Source organism: Octopus sinensis, linkage group LG15, assembly GCF_006345805.1.
Source record: "Octopus sinensis linkage group LG15, ASM634580v1, whole genome shotgun sequence".
NCBI classification, from domain to species: Eukaryota; Metazoa; Mollusca; class Cephalopoda; order Octopoda; family Octopodidae; genus Octopus; species Octopus sinensis.
In genome coordinates, this window is record NC_043011.1 from 52,047,488 (window position 1) to 52,063,043 (window position 15,556).

The window sequence follows — 15,556 nt, forward strand, 5'->3', positions numbered from 1 at the left end:
CACATCCTCACGTTGTTGTGTTTTCTCTTTGTTCATGTTTGGATTAACTATATATATATATATATATACATATACATACATACATATATAGGTGTCGGTCTCCTTGTGTGATTAAGAAGATCACTTTGCGACCACATGGTTTTGTGTTCAATCCCACTGCATAGCACCTTGGGCATGTGGCTTCTATAACCCCAGACCAACCAACACCTTGTGGGTGAGTTTAGTAGACAGAAACTGTGTGGAAGTTTGTCATGTCTGTGTGTCTTTGAGTTCACCCCACCATCATTTGATTACCAGTGCCAATTGCTTGTTTATGTCTCCTAACTTAGCGATATGATAAAAGAGATCAATAAAATATGCACCAGACTTCAAAAAATGACAACTGGAATCAAGTTGTTTGACAAAACCCCTTCAAGGCAGTGCCTCAACATCACTATCCTGAGTTCAAATTCTGCCAAAGTTGTCTTTGTCTTTCATCGTTTCAGGGCTGATAAAATTAAGTACAAGTGAAACACTGGGGGTCAATATCATAGCTGAACCCCATCCCACTAAAACTGCTGGCCTTGTACCAAAATTTGAAATGTTATCATTGTTATTATTATTATTATTGCACTTGCCCTTGCTGTTCAGGGAAATCTTAGACAGTGGAGTTCCTTGATTATCCCTAGAGGTCATCCTCTATCATGCCCCCACCCACTTTTTTTTTTGCTTTTGTTAACTTTTGTATACTATATTTCCCTGTATACTGTGTATACCTACTCTCTTTTTTTTTTATTATTTATTTTATCATTTCATTATATGTAAACCCCAAAACTATGCCTGTTTTGTACTGTCCTCCTTATCCTTCACCCTGGTGGCAAATAAATGAAATCATCATTATTATTATTATTATTATTATTATTATTATCATCATCATTATCATTATTATTATTATCATTATTATTATTATCATCATTATCATTATTATTATTATCATTATCATTATTATTATTATTATCATTATTATTATTGGTAATTTGACTCAGGTTCATTCTTATTCCTGACAGAATTTATGTGAGCAGCAGCAGTATCATCATTATTATTATTATTATTATCATCATTATTATCATTATTATTATTATTATTATTGTTATTATTATTACTATTATTACTTTGTAATGCCAAGACAGAGTAAAGAGAAGTACATCTCTGAAGCTTCTTAATTGCCAAGATAAACCAAGGACTTTGAACAAATTCATTATATATGGTGATTCCAGATGAAGGAATTCCATGCTACTATCAGAGATTCCTTGAAGAGAGACCAAGAAAGTACAAGAGGATTAGAATTGATGTATGTTAAATGGAATAAAACCGAAACAGATGCTTGTTCCTAGTGACCAGAATTTAGGTGAAGCAGCAATGAATATTGGGGAAGGTCAGAGTATTGCACTTTTGGAGGCAGAAAAAAGAACTCTTTTAAAGAAAGAGACCAAAGGCAGGAATCACAAAATCCAGGTTTAATATATGAGAAAAAATAAAAGGGGCAGAACAGGATGGGAGAGGGTATTAAAGGTTCGTTAATCAATGAAAAAAGATGTTAATGTAGGAATCAAAAATAAAAATAAAATAGAATTTCAGTAACATTAGTGTGACAGCAACAATGGAGCAGATTTGATTTCAGGGATTGTTGGTTCAAGTCTCAACCAGAGTTGGTTGGTAGAGCAAATATTAAGGATAAAGAGAATGTAGCAATAACTGTCACTGATGATTTGGAGGGAGGTGCAAAGCATCAGACAACAGCCAAGGTCCAGTCTTGTTAGTGGCAGATAGGGTGTCCAATAGACATATGTCCACACTGTACACAAAGTCGATAACATGACCAGTCTATATACACTGAGTGATGCATCCAGTAAATACATGTATACAGTGATGTGTGTAGTCTATGTATAGTGAGTAACATAACCAGTCTATATATATATATATATACAATGATGTGTTCAGTCTATACACACAGTAAGTATGTGCTCTCTTCATATAAAGTAACACAACATAACCAGTCTATATATGCATACAGTGGTGTGTCCAGTTTATATATACAAAATGTAGGTGCAATCAACATTATACAGACTATGTCTATCACAACAACATATGCAAGATCCATATTGCCGAAGGAAGAACTTACATGTGTGTGTGTGTGTGTGTATATAATTCCATTTTCTTCGCACTGTAATGCTTATTACATCTCTATTATCACAAATGTATTTCTTGACACAAAAATTTTAGTCCTTATTTTTGTTATTCCTTTTAACTCAGGTTTTGTTGAAACTCCCGGAGTCTTGCATGCATAGCAGGCTTGCGACCTGCATCCGGCAGTACCATGCTTTCTCTTTTTTTTTCAACAGTCTAATACTTAGCTGATTATTCTGGTTGTGCCAAGGAGGGAAACCTTTTGTAACAGCTCTATTGGATACTCTTTCGGAGGTGAATTATCCAAACCCCAAAGAATTCCTCTCAACACATGGCTATGATGCTCCCCCACTACTTCTGCTCGTGATCAGAGATGCACATATCGTCAGCCACTAAGGGACATGCTCAACTGGTTATGGTCAAACAACTGACAAGCAAATCTGTGGTATTGAGCAGAATATTTGCTGTAGCCCATCTTTTCTACCAAGACAATACAATGTACATGATAACACTTCCAATCAGTTAAGAGCAGAAGCCATAAGAGCCACTGCCTGGTACTGTATCAGGGCATTTTTTTTTTTTTTATTATTATTATTATTATTATTATCATCATCATCATTATTGTTATTGCAGCAAGCTGGTAGAATCATTAGCACATTGGGCAAAATGCATAGTGATATTTCATGTCACTACATTCTGAGTTCAAATTTTGTTGAGGTCAGCTTTACCTTTCATCCTTTCAGGGCCAATGAAATATGTACCAGTCAAGTGCTAGGGGTCGATTTAATCAACTAGCCCCCTCCCCCAAAATTTCAGGCTTTGTGCCTATAGTAGAAAGGATTATTATTATTATTATTATTAAGAGATGCAATGTTTCTGTAATCAAGCTGCTGGACCACCGACCACCTGGTTTGTACTACTGAATTACCAGTGAACAACCACTAAACTATATGCTTTTCCAATGTGCTCCAGACTGAGACGTATAACTAAGCTTGCTGCAGTTGGTGTGGCTGATAATAGCTTTCATTTTATACATGAGAGTCGAGTAATTATGGCATGTCTTCCACTCATAGAAAAACATATTATGTTATGCAAAATGGCCCAAATGATTTATTTTATGTAAAGAAAAAAAAAAACTGTTTCAAATTATTATGTTGCTTTGGAAACATGAATAAGAAATAAATATTTAAAATTAAAATGTGAAATACGAATAATAAAAACCATCTTGATTTAGATGCCATTGTGTTCATGTTTGTGTGTGTGTGTGTGTGAGGAAGATACAAAATTCTTCATTCAGGATCTGTATGTGATATGACAGAGGAGTGAAGAACTGCAATGATTAAGTTGGATTAGTGCAGGGGTTAAATGAGATTTAGGGCTGAAAATGTATTAGTAATAACAACATCATGCATCATAAAACCCACAACCAGTACAAACTCATTTCATGATTAGGATTGGATAAACAAAAAGCATTTGCAAATCAATGAGGCCAGAAAGGAAGGGCAGTTAGTAGAGAAATATAGCAGATATTAGCATTCAAATTACAGAAGATCAGTAAATACAACAGTAGTAATTGTTGTTGGTAAACCCCATCTCAGCCCTGAAGGAGCAGACCTATGATAAAAGACATTTTTTCCCAGCATGACCATCCTATCTATTCATCAGACACTACACAGCAGGAGCCACACTATATAATATGCCCCTCCTTATTCAAAGTGATACAATGTTAATGGAGAGAGATTTGGCTGTTATTTCTAGCAGGTTGAGTGGCTACATAGAGGCTTATTCATTGGCTTAGGAAGCAGTAACAGCAGCAATAATAACCGTTTCTAATTTAGGCACAAGGCCAACAATTTGAACTCAGAATATAAAGAGCCATCTAATGATTCTACCAATCTACTGCCCAAGTAGCAGCAGCAGCAATAATAATAATAGTGGTTTCAAATTTTAGCACAAGGCCAGCAATTTCAGTAAAGTCATTATATTGACCCCCAGTGCTCAGCTGGTACTTATTTTATCAACCCTGGAAGGATGAAAGGCAAAGTCAACCTCAGCAAAATTTGAATTCAGAATGTAAAGACAGAGGAAATGCTGCTAAACATTTTGTCTAGAGTGCTAGCAATTCTGATAACTCACCACCTTCATAATCAAATAATAATAATAATGGCTTCAAATTTTGCCACAAGGGTATTTAATAATAATAATGATAATGATATTTCTTATATTGTCACAAAAACAAACTTTGGTAGGCAGGATTACTGTGTTATTAGTTAAATTGAATTCAATATTTGATTAGTAATTAATTTATTAAACATCCTCCATCCACAAGGATGAAAGACAAAGTTGACCTTAGCTGGATTTGAACTCAGAATGTAAAGAGCTGGATCAAATGTCGCGAGGTATTTTGTCCAATACTCTAACAATTCTATTTGCCTTTTAAATGTTTCTAAATTAAGAACAAGTTTAAAAATTTGAGGGAAGGATTTAGTTGATTATATCAACCTTAGTACTTGATCGGTACTTCATTTTATTGATTCTCGAAAGGATGAAAATCAAAGTTGACAGCAGTAGGATTTGAACTCAGAACATGAAGAACCAGAAGTACTGCAAAGTATTTTTGTCTGATATGCTAATGATTCTGCCAAACCATTACCCTTATTTCTACCTTACTAACTGATTTCTTTACTGCCCACAAGGAGCTAAACATAGAGGAGACAAACAAGGACAGACAAAGGGATTAAGTCGATTACATCAACCCCAGTGCATAACTGATTCATATTTAATTGACCCCGAAAGGATGAAAGGCTAAGTCAACCTCAGCGTAATATGAACTCAGAACGTAGCAGCCAATGAAATACCGCTAAGCATTTCGCTCGGCATGCTAACGTTTCTACCATCTCGCCGCCTTTTTTTCTTTTTCCTTTTCTACCTTACTAGAAAGGTGACAAAGGTGACAATTACTCTTGTAGTAACGGATGCACTTAACACAACAGCTAAAGTGAGAGGCTGAGTGATATTGGAACTGAGACTCATACAGTCAATCTGCAGTAAAATCTTCCCTCAATCATGTCCCCATCCAACCAATGCTATTATGGAATAAATGGTTGTTTGTCTATCATTCTACCATTTCTTTGAGTCCATTTCTTCAATAAAATAATAATAATAATAATGTTTCTAATTAAGGCTTAAGACCAGTAATTATGAGGGAAGTGACTAGTCAATACCATAAACCTCAGTATTTGAGTGGAACTGTATTTCATTGACTCCACCAGAGTGATGAAAGGTAAAATTGATGCCAGTGCAATTTGAACTCAGGGCATAAACAGCTGAATGAAACACCGCAGAGAAATTTTTCAAACACTCCGACAATTCTGAGAGAGCAGTTTTCATGATAAACTGAGAGGGTTTCTTGAGCCAACAAGGGACCCAATGGCAACACAAGAGCTTCTGCATAGGTGCTTGACCTGCCAATGTAGCAATCATATCCTTGTAAACAAGTTAGCTTTAAAATTGAGACTATGTAGAATAAGTCCTTAAAACTGGGATACACAGTGTAAGTCCCTAAATTTGGACTATACAATAGTCAAGTCCTTAACTTTTGGATTTCATAGCAAAAACTCTTAATTTTGGGACTATAGAGTATAAGTACACAAAATTGAGTACAAGTCCCTTAAAGACTATACAGCAACAATCGAGGAACTATGGTCAAATACTTTACCAAAACTTTCTCTAGTAACACATTAATGTGTGTATTTTGGTGTAAAAATGTAAACATCTTTGATAAAACTGATGCTTCAGAACAAAAATCCCTAGTGATATTTGTTTACCCATAGTTGTGCAGATACTCCCTTGTTATCCTCACCTTCAGAAATACTAGTGAACTAAAGATTGGCCTGTTGAAAACCTATAACTAACAACACTTCTGTTCACAAAACCCAACATAAAAATAAATAACTGAACCACTTCCAATAAAACACACCAACTCTACAATATAGGGGTCACAAGAATTTATGGAGATAGAGCCTCTGAGTAGTCACTTGACATGGTCAATGTAACAGCCAAATCTCCCATAACAAATGAGGATCACATAGTTTAAAGGTTAAAAATGTTGGGCGACATGCACCATAGTAAAGATCAGGGTAGCTAGGGTGGATACAGTTTAGAATCAGGGTTAGACACTTGAAAGTTTAACCAAAACCAACATGCTGAACATCACCTAGGGTTGCTCCAGACATTACAAATTGCTATTGTTCATGCCATGCTATAGGCCTGCTCAAGCAGAAATGAATGAGGACAACTCAACAACAACATCATCACTACCACCACCACCACCACCACCACCACCACACACTAAAGAGAGCCAACTTAAGTCACAGCTAACCATAACTTTTAAAATACACATATACGTATGTGCATATATATGCATACATGTGTGTGTGTTTGCATATATATATATATATATATATACTTTATTTAAAGCAGCAGAAAATTCAACAAAACCTGTTACTCTGAGTTTTGCTAGCAAGAACTGTCCGACGAATGGCAACGGGAAACTCAGAGTAACAGGTTTTGTTGAATTTTCTGCTGCTTTAAATAAAGCATATTACTCTACCACTGGTATTTGAGCACTCTTTTTTCCACCTTGTTTCACATTTATGTGTTTACTCCGGTATATATATATACATATATATGCAAACACACACACACACACACATATATGTCAACTATCTTGCTTCGCAATGGAAAATTAACAAAATCATTATCTATTCCTGTTTTACTGTTAAATCTTACAAGAACTATTACAGGAGTATAGTAATGCTATAAACTACACATGGTTGCTGTGGTATACCTCTTCCTTTAACGTTAGACAATACCTTAACTGCTACACAAGGCAATACTTCAACCTAAACCAAAACACCTGATACAATGGTGCATTTGCTACATCTGTACTGACATCTGTACTGACATCTGTATGATCTTGTCCATGAATTTACAAACACAAAAGAAATGCACAATATCAGAATTAGCAATTAAAAGGAGATAATTCCCCTAAACAAATAACTTTTTTTCATTAATGAACTAAATTCCTTTAACATACTATAGCTAAAAGAAAAACTATCAGATAAAATAAAGTTGATGTGACCTTTTCTCTATAGGTTGGACATTGTTCCATCAATGTAGAGAGACAGATTAAACAGTTTCAACCAGTGATTCTCAACCATTTTTTACCTATGGATCCCCTTTGATTCATATTTTACTCAGATGGACCTTGATAGCCATTTGATGTTTAAGAGCTCCTATAACATTTTTATAATTAAACATTATTAGGAATTGTATTAAAAAAATTGTTAAAATATTTTGCATATTGTAACCCATTAATTACACATAATCATTAACAACAAAATTTTATATGGAAATCACCCCAACCCCACCCCAAGGGTCATATGGACCCCAGTTGAGAACCACAGGTCTAAACTCTGAAGCATAACAAGGAAATGACAGAATCCTCATCTTGGCAATCTGAAACCGCAATAGTCGCTATTATTTTTTACTAACACTGGTAATCCACATAACACCACTTTACAAAGGACCATTCTAGGATATTCCAGATCACATCGCAATACACTAAACTACAATATGGAATATACACCACTACAGTAGATTATTTAACACTACACCACAATACAATATACAACACTACTATTGCACCACAAAGGAAAATACTGTACTACAACACAGTGGAATAAACCATACCAGACTACATCACAGTGAAAAATATCACACTACCCAGTACCTCATCTCGCTCTTCCCCCAATCCACTGAGAACTGTACCATCATTACTATCCTGCTACCCACCCTTCAACCTTACCCTATCTTTACAGTCACAGCCTGCCTCCTGCTCCTCCATCTCCTGCTCACCATACAACCTTGCAGCAACCCTTACACTTCATCTCCACTAACTCTTCACAACTCCTACTGGCAGTTCTCTCCCCCTTTTCTAAATGTGAGTAGCTCAACAAGAACCCGCTCCACCCCTCCGCTTCTTTCATGCTTTAACCCATCATCCCTTAGGATAAAGCAGCTCCTGTGCCCTCAGGGTTTGTAGCTTTGTGAGCTGCATAGTAACCTTAATAGTGCTGGTAGCATGAAAAAGCATTTAGTACATGCTGTGAAGTAGTTGGCATCATGAAGGACATCCGACTGCAGAAACCCTGCCAAAGCAGATACTGGAGCATGATGTAGTCCTTGGACCCATTGGATCCTCTTGACCGTCCAACCCATGCCAGCATGGAACATGGACGTTACTTGATGAAGATAATATATAGCATACTACAGGGCAGTGAATACACCCAAACACCCAAAATCTAATAAAAACAAACAATACCTATACATTGTTGTCACATGTGACAGTAGAATACACAAGACTAATGCCATTCCTGAATTCTAGAATATTTTCTGCAGATCATTATAAAAAACCTCTAAAACAGGAATGGGCAACCTTTTTAGAAATGCAAGCCACAAGACATGACTCATCATCAGGTGGGCTGCTATACTAAGAAAACTAAAAGTAATTTTCCATTAGACACATCATTCAGAAAGTTCTGCTGACCTTATGTGACTCACAGGCCACAGTTTGCCCAAAAAGGCTCAAAACAGATGAACATGTCTGAAGTTGTCTCTCTTAATTGCTCCATGTGAAAAGACAAATATTTGTCACAGATAAGGAAAAATATTTTCTTTGATTACCACATTATTAATTTTCGTTAGCGTTTTTTATACTCACTACATCAAATATGTTTACACTAAATTAACTAATACCTTTCAATTGAATGGCATCTTTGATTCAGCTAATCTCTAAGCAATTCTATTTTCCTGCAGAGTAATAAATATACAATCTTGTACATTTGTTACATAAGGAGTCATTCATCCCAACTTCAGCAAATAAAGAAAAGCTATGCTTCACTGATGGGATTAGAATAAAACTAAATTATATCCAGAGTTCTCGCCTATACTTGCAAAAAACATGAAAATGACACTTGCTCTTCACTAATATTATTGTTTCCTTATGATATAAATTCCAACCCTGGTCATTGCCAATGATCTTATCCTCTTATTTATTGCCTTATATGGTTAAACCTTAACTGAAACATCACAAATAACACAGCAAATATAATAAATATAACTGATACCAAACACAGACAAAATGAATCAATAAACTAGCAAGATATTAACTAAGTTCCTATATATATATGTATATATATGCTCCCTTAACAGGCTGGTCTACTGTGAGCTAATATGGAATGTGAATCCAAACAGAAAAAAACAAAAAAAAATAAACTAGTGAGACACAAACTAAGAGCCTCTAAATTTATCTACCTGTCTGTCTGTCTATCTATCTATATATACGTGTATGTATATACACATACATATGTATACATATATACACATACATATATACATATACACACATACATAAACACAAATACATATACTTATATACATATACACACATACATATACACATATACATATATATACACATATACATATATATATACACATATACATACATATATATATACACAAATACATACATATATATATATATATATATACATAAATGCATATATACACAGACATATATATATATATACATAAATACATATATACACAGACATATATATATATATACATAAATACATACATAAATACTTATATATATATATATATATATAGAGTTTTATATATATATATATTATATATATATATATATATATATATATATATATATATATATATATATGCCCCTAACAGAGTGGTCTACTGATGGCTAGCATGGAATATGAAACCAAAGACAACATTAATCAATCAACCAGAAGAGCACCTAAATATGTATAGAGAGAAACAGACAGACAGAGATCTGCTAAAACCCCTAACTGACTGGTCTGCAGCTAGTTGGCACGGAACTTGAAAAGAAAGGCTTAGTAAGAAGAAAAAGGCGTCATAATCCGTTGCCATAGTGTTTACCAAATTCACCTCCTCATTTGTCTGCTCTTGGTAGCGACCTGGTTTCTTGACAAGCAACGGATCCAGACAGAGCAGGAACACCATGTAGACAAACAGCAATGATACCACGCATATTATGATGGTCACCATAATCTGTAAAACAAAACAGAGATTACATTGGTTAAAAACAACTGTTGATAAATAAATTGTTCATGAACAAAATAGCATCATCATCATCATCGTTTAACGTCCGTTTTCCGAGCTAGCACGGGTTGGACGGTTCGACCGGGGTCTAGGAAGCCAGAAGGCTGCACCAGGCTCCAGTCTGATCTGGCAGAGTTTCTACAGCTGGATGCCCTTCCTAACGCCAACCACTCCGCGAGTGTAGTGGGTGCTTTTTACATGCCACCTGCACAGGTGCCAGTAGGGTCTGGCATCGGCCACGATCGGTTGGTGCTTTTAACGTGCCACCGGCACGGAAGCCAGCCAAGGCAGCGCTGGCATCGGCCACGTTCGGATGATGCTCTTTATGTGCCACTGGCACTGGAGCCAATCGAGGCAGTGCTGGCATCGGCCACGTTCGGATGGTGCCTTTTATGTGCCACCGGCACATTGAAAGTGGAAAAGCAAAGAAAGAATCATTAAGGTGTTGGAGAAAATATGCTTCAACTGGTACAAAACCACACACCCACAACACTATTCCCCACTCCCAGTTGAGGGGTTTTTTGACTTGCAAAGCACTTGGTGACCTTGTGGTGCTGATGCCATGTAAAATGTACTGGTGCCACGTTAAAAGCACCCAGTACACTCTGTAAAGTGGTTGGAGTTAGGAAAGACATTCAGCTGCAGAAACTATGCGAAAAGAGACAATGGAGCCTGAGGCATCTCCTGTCAAACCATCCAACCCATGCCAGCATAGAAAGCAGCCATGTGATGATGATGATGAAGACAATAAGTTAAGATGATGAAGACATATATGTCAATGTGCATGTATGTCTCATCATCTGCATGTCTTCATATTGGCATTGTTTCAACAGCACTGACACTTATGTCTCCCATAAACAAAACATCCTTGTGTAAACTGCTGGATATAGTAACTTAGTTGAAAAACAAGGGCTAGCATCAGGAAGGACATCCAGCCATATAAACAGAGCCTCAAGAAGACTCATCCAACCTATTCAAACATCGAAAATGTGGACAACATGTTTTAATAGTATGTTATCCCACCAGTGCTGCTGTTGCTATCGCTGCTACTACAACTGCTATTACTGCTACCACCACCAGTATTACCACCATCACCACTACCACTAATGTAAATAATAAACCAGAGTTTACCTTTATCAGAGTGACATTTCTACTCTGATACTTGCACTCACAGCGAGGACAGAATTCTGTGGCCTTCTCAGGTAGAGGCCAGACAACATCTTCACATTTGCTGCAAAAGAAAAAACACAATAAAAGTCAATCTTTTGTTACATACTCAAGAATATCATCACAGCTATAACAGCTTCTTCATCTAATTACACCACACACAAACATTATACTGTAATATACACATGTATTATATTAAAATTCTTTTTATTTTAGGCACAAGGCCTGAAGTCTTGAGGAAGGGGAGCTAGTCAGTTACCCCAGTGCTCAACTGGTACTTATTTTATCAACCCTGAAAGGATGAAAGCAAAATCTACCTTAGCGGAATTTGAACTCAGAACATTAAGATGGACAAAATGCTTAGCAGCATTTCGTCCAGGGTGCTAATGATTCTGCCAGCTTGCCATTTTATGTGCATTATATTATAATAGCACCAGTCATATAGCAAAGAAGCAACAACCTTGATACACAGTTATATTAATGTTAGACACACACTGTTATATCAGTCTCTTTCTCTCTCTCTCACACACACACACTGGACATACTAGTAAACCTAGTCTCACAAAGACACACACACACACTGTTATATCAGAGACACTACAATAACATAAACTTAGAAACCTATGTAAGTGACTATATATAGTTAGAAAGTGACCCAACACAACACTCTCAGCTACAACATGATCAGTACAGTCAACCATTCGACCAACAACCACCCCCGTGACCAAACCACTCTAGTGACCAACAGACAAAACTTACCACTGGTTTGGGTTGACCTTCTTTATATAAACCTTGCGTCCAGTTTCTGTGGCATTGACAACAGTCTGTGATGGACAGACACACTTGCAACGGTAATCTTCATACTGGGCCTGTAGAACAAAAAAGAAGATAGAGGTTAAGTTTTACTATAAATCATGTCACAACAGCAATCACACACTAGCCACAGCCTGAAGTATAAAGTCTTGCTTTCTTATGTTATTGTTTAACTGGAAAGACTGACTCACAATGGTAACCAAACACTCACCACAGGTTGAAGCATTTTCTTTCTATAAGAAATGTCTAACTTCATAAAAAGCTGAATTTGGCTTAATTTGTCTCAAGTTATGCTATGATGATGATTCCAAAGAAGAATGAGATGACACTATACATGGCTACCAACAATTAGAAACTTTTAAGAAGTTTAGAATGTGTAGAAAAAAAAAAACTATATTAAATGTATATGCCAGCGCCGCCCCGACTGGCTTCTGTGCCGGTGGCACATAAAAAGCACCATCCGAACGTGGCCGATGCCAGCACCGCCTTAACTGGCTTCCGTGCCGGTGGCACGTTAAAAGCTCCAACCGATCATGGCCGATGCCGGACCCCCCTGGCACCTGTGCAGGTGGCACGTAAAAAGCACCCACTACACTCGCAGAGTGGTTGGCGTTAGGAAGGGCATCCAGCCTTAGAAACACTGCCAGATCAGACTGGAGTATGGTGCAGCCCCTGGCTTCCCAGACCCCGGTCGAACCGTCCAACCCGTGCTAGCGCGGAAAACGGACGTTAAACGATGATGATGATTCTATGTACACCTACTTTACTCTTTGAGGTAAATTCCAAACTTTCCTATATGCCTAAAATTAACTTAATCTATAAGAGACTGTTACCTCTATAATAGCCAACTGCCAGGGGCACACAACATATATAGTTATATTTTCTCATGATATTGTTTGACTAATATTTCTGACATCTTAGACTCACAATCATGACTAGACACTCGCCACAGACTGACATATATAGTTCTCCTTTCACATGGTGTTGTTTTCTTGATGCGGTTTGATATCTATAACTAAATGTCTGATTATAATAAGGTGGTGAGCTGGCAGAAATGTTAGTGTGCTAGACAAAATGTTTAGTGGCATTTCCTCCGTATTTATGTTCCGAGTTCAAATTCCACTTGGGTTGACTCTGCCTTTCATCCTTTCAGTGATAATAAAATAAGTTCCAGTTGAGCACAGAGGTCAATATAATCAACTTCCCTGAAATTGCTGGCCTTGTGCCAAAATTTGAAACCAATATGTCTAATTATAACATTTAGTTTTTACATCCTTTCAGATGATGCAAAAGTAGGGCCTAAAAACATGCACCAGGCATCACAGTGAGGAATTGAGTATAAGAGAATGCAAAGACTCAGTGTTTGGCAATATAATGGTAGTGAAATAATGTTGGTTCCTAGTATAGGAAGGCCATATGTTTGGTGACTAGGTGGGTATTTCATTTGAGCGGCAAAGCTACCCCTGATGAAGAGAGCAAAGATTGAGCAGCAATGTTACCCCTGATGAAAATTTAGTGGCAAAGTTATCCCTGATGAATTCAAGCTAAGAACATGAAGACAACATAACTAAATTCTTCAAAGTATTTGGTTTAATGCTCCACTAATTATGTCATCTCTACGATGATGATGATGGCAACAATAACCATGGTTGCAAATTCTAACACAAGGCCAGCAATTTTGAGTATACTGATCCCAGTATTCGAATGGTACTTCATTTTAATGACTGCTAGAGGAATAAAAAGCAAAGTTGATCTCAACAGGATTTGAACTCAAAACATGAAGAGTTGAAACAAAAGCCACAAAGCAATTTTTCCTATGCTCCAATGATTCTGTCAGCTTACTGTCCTTATGGTTTCTGATGTAGGGACAAAGTAGTCCAGCAATTCTGAGGGGAGGGAATTAGCTGACACCACTGACACTGAATTGGACTGCTACTAGATTTTATCAGTCTTGGAAGAATGAAAGGTAAAGTTGACCTTGGTAGAACAAGAAATATGAAAAATTCCAAATATTCAGAATACCAATCTTTCTATTTTCTTTTTCTCTCTTTCTGAGAAGGTATCATCTTGTGGTATTTTTATAAACAGGACTTAGGTCTTAAATCTCAGAAATGTCTACTACTACTACTATATCCACTGTCATCCACAGAAATTCTCATAGATGGCTGTGTGAGACCACAGTATAGATTTGAAGTGTCTAGCTTCCTATAGATGGTGATGATGATGATAGTAGTTATGATGATGATAATAATGACAGTGGTGGTGGTGGTGGTGATGATGGTGATGATGACAAACAGACTTAATCAATACTTTAAATCCTTTGAATAGGAACAAACTGATTAGATCAAAACAAAATTTACTGCTGCTGTTGACATTGGTTATTTAACCATTGGTCAGACATGATCCAGCAGATTTATGATCAAAGGCTTTCCAACCATGACTATTTTTTTTTTTTTGCTTTTACTTTTTTTTAATCAAAGACTACATTGTTCAACATTCTTTTTCTTTATCAGACTATAGAGTGAAAATCAGAGAGAGACATTTCATTGCTATTTTTAGCAGGTCCAGCAGCAGCCTCATAGAAGCTTCCTCATTGGTTGTCATTTCTGTTGTTGATGGGAGAACAAAAAATAAAGAATCAGAGAGTACCTCCACCCCCACCCCTGTCACCACCACCTCCAATTTTCACTCCCTATTGATTCACATGCGACAGGTTGCATCAGCAGCAGCAGCAGAAAGAATGACAGCACCAGGAGTGGGGCAGAGCAGTCGGCGGGGGGGGGGAGGGCATCTGATGCCACAAATGCAGAGAAATATAGTGGCAGTGGTGAAGACAGTGGGGCAGTTGTGACAGAGGGGTGGAGTGGAAGAATCCAGAGTAAGTGTGAGAGATGGAGGTGCGAGGAAAGGAGGGGAAGGAAGGAAGAAAGAAATAAAGAAAGAGAGAGAGGGTGGGAAGGAATAGATAAGAGAGCAAGAATAAATAATGATGAAAAGAAAGGAAAAAGAGAAAGAGAGGTGAGAGGGAAAGTGATGAGAAAAAGACAATAGTTGAAAAGATAGGCGCAGGAGTGGCTGTGTGGTAAGTAGCTTGCTAACCAACCACATGGTTCCGGGTTCAGTCCCACTGTGTGACATCTTGGGCAAGTGTCTTCTGCTATAGCCCCGGGCCGACCAATGCCTTGTGAGTGGATTTGGT

General features: G+C 37.1%; 1 protein-coding gene across 4 annotated transcripts in view; it reads right to left on the reverse strand.

Moving 5' to 3' along the window:
* LOC115219709 (transmembrane protein 9) overlaps positions 1-15,556 on the reverse strand; it is a 29,156-nt gene that overhangs the window by 5,295 nt on the left and 8,305 nt on the right. For 2 of the 4 annotated variants that reach the window (XM_029789888.2, XM_029789886.2), the window contains exons 2-4: positions 12,304-12,413; positions 11,509-11,608; positions 10,204-10,326 (exon numbers count right to left, since the gene is read on the reverse strand). In XM_029789888.2, coding sequence (XP_029645748.1) covers positions 10,204-10,326; positions 11,509-11,608; positions 12,304-12,413 — 333 coding nt within the window. Of the gene's footprint in view, positions 1-10,194; positions 10,327-11,508; positions 11,609-12,303; positions 12,414-15,556 lie in introns of all 4 variants that reach the window. The other 2 variants (XM_029789887.2, XM_029789885.2) reach the window with 1 other exon arrangement.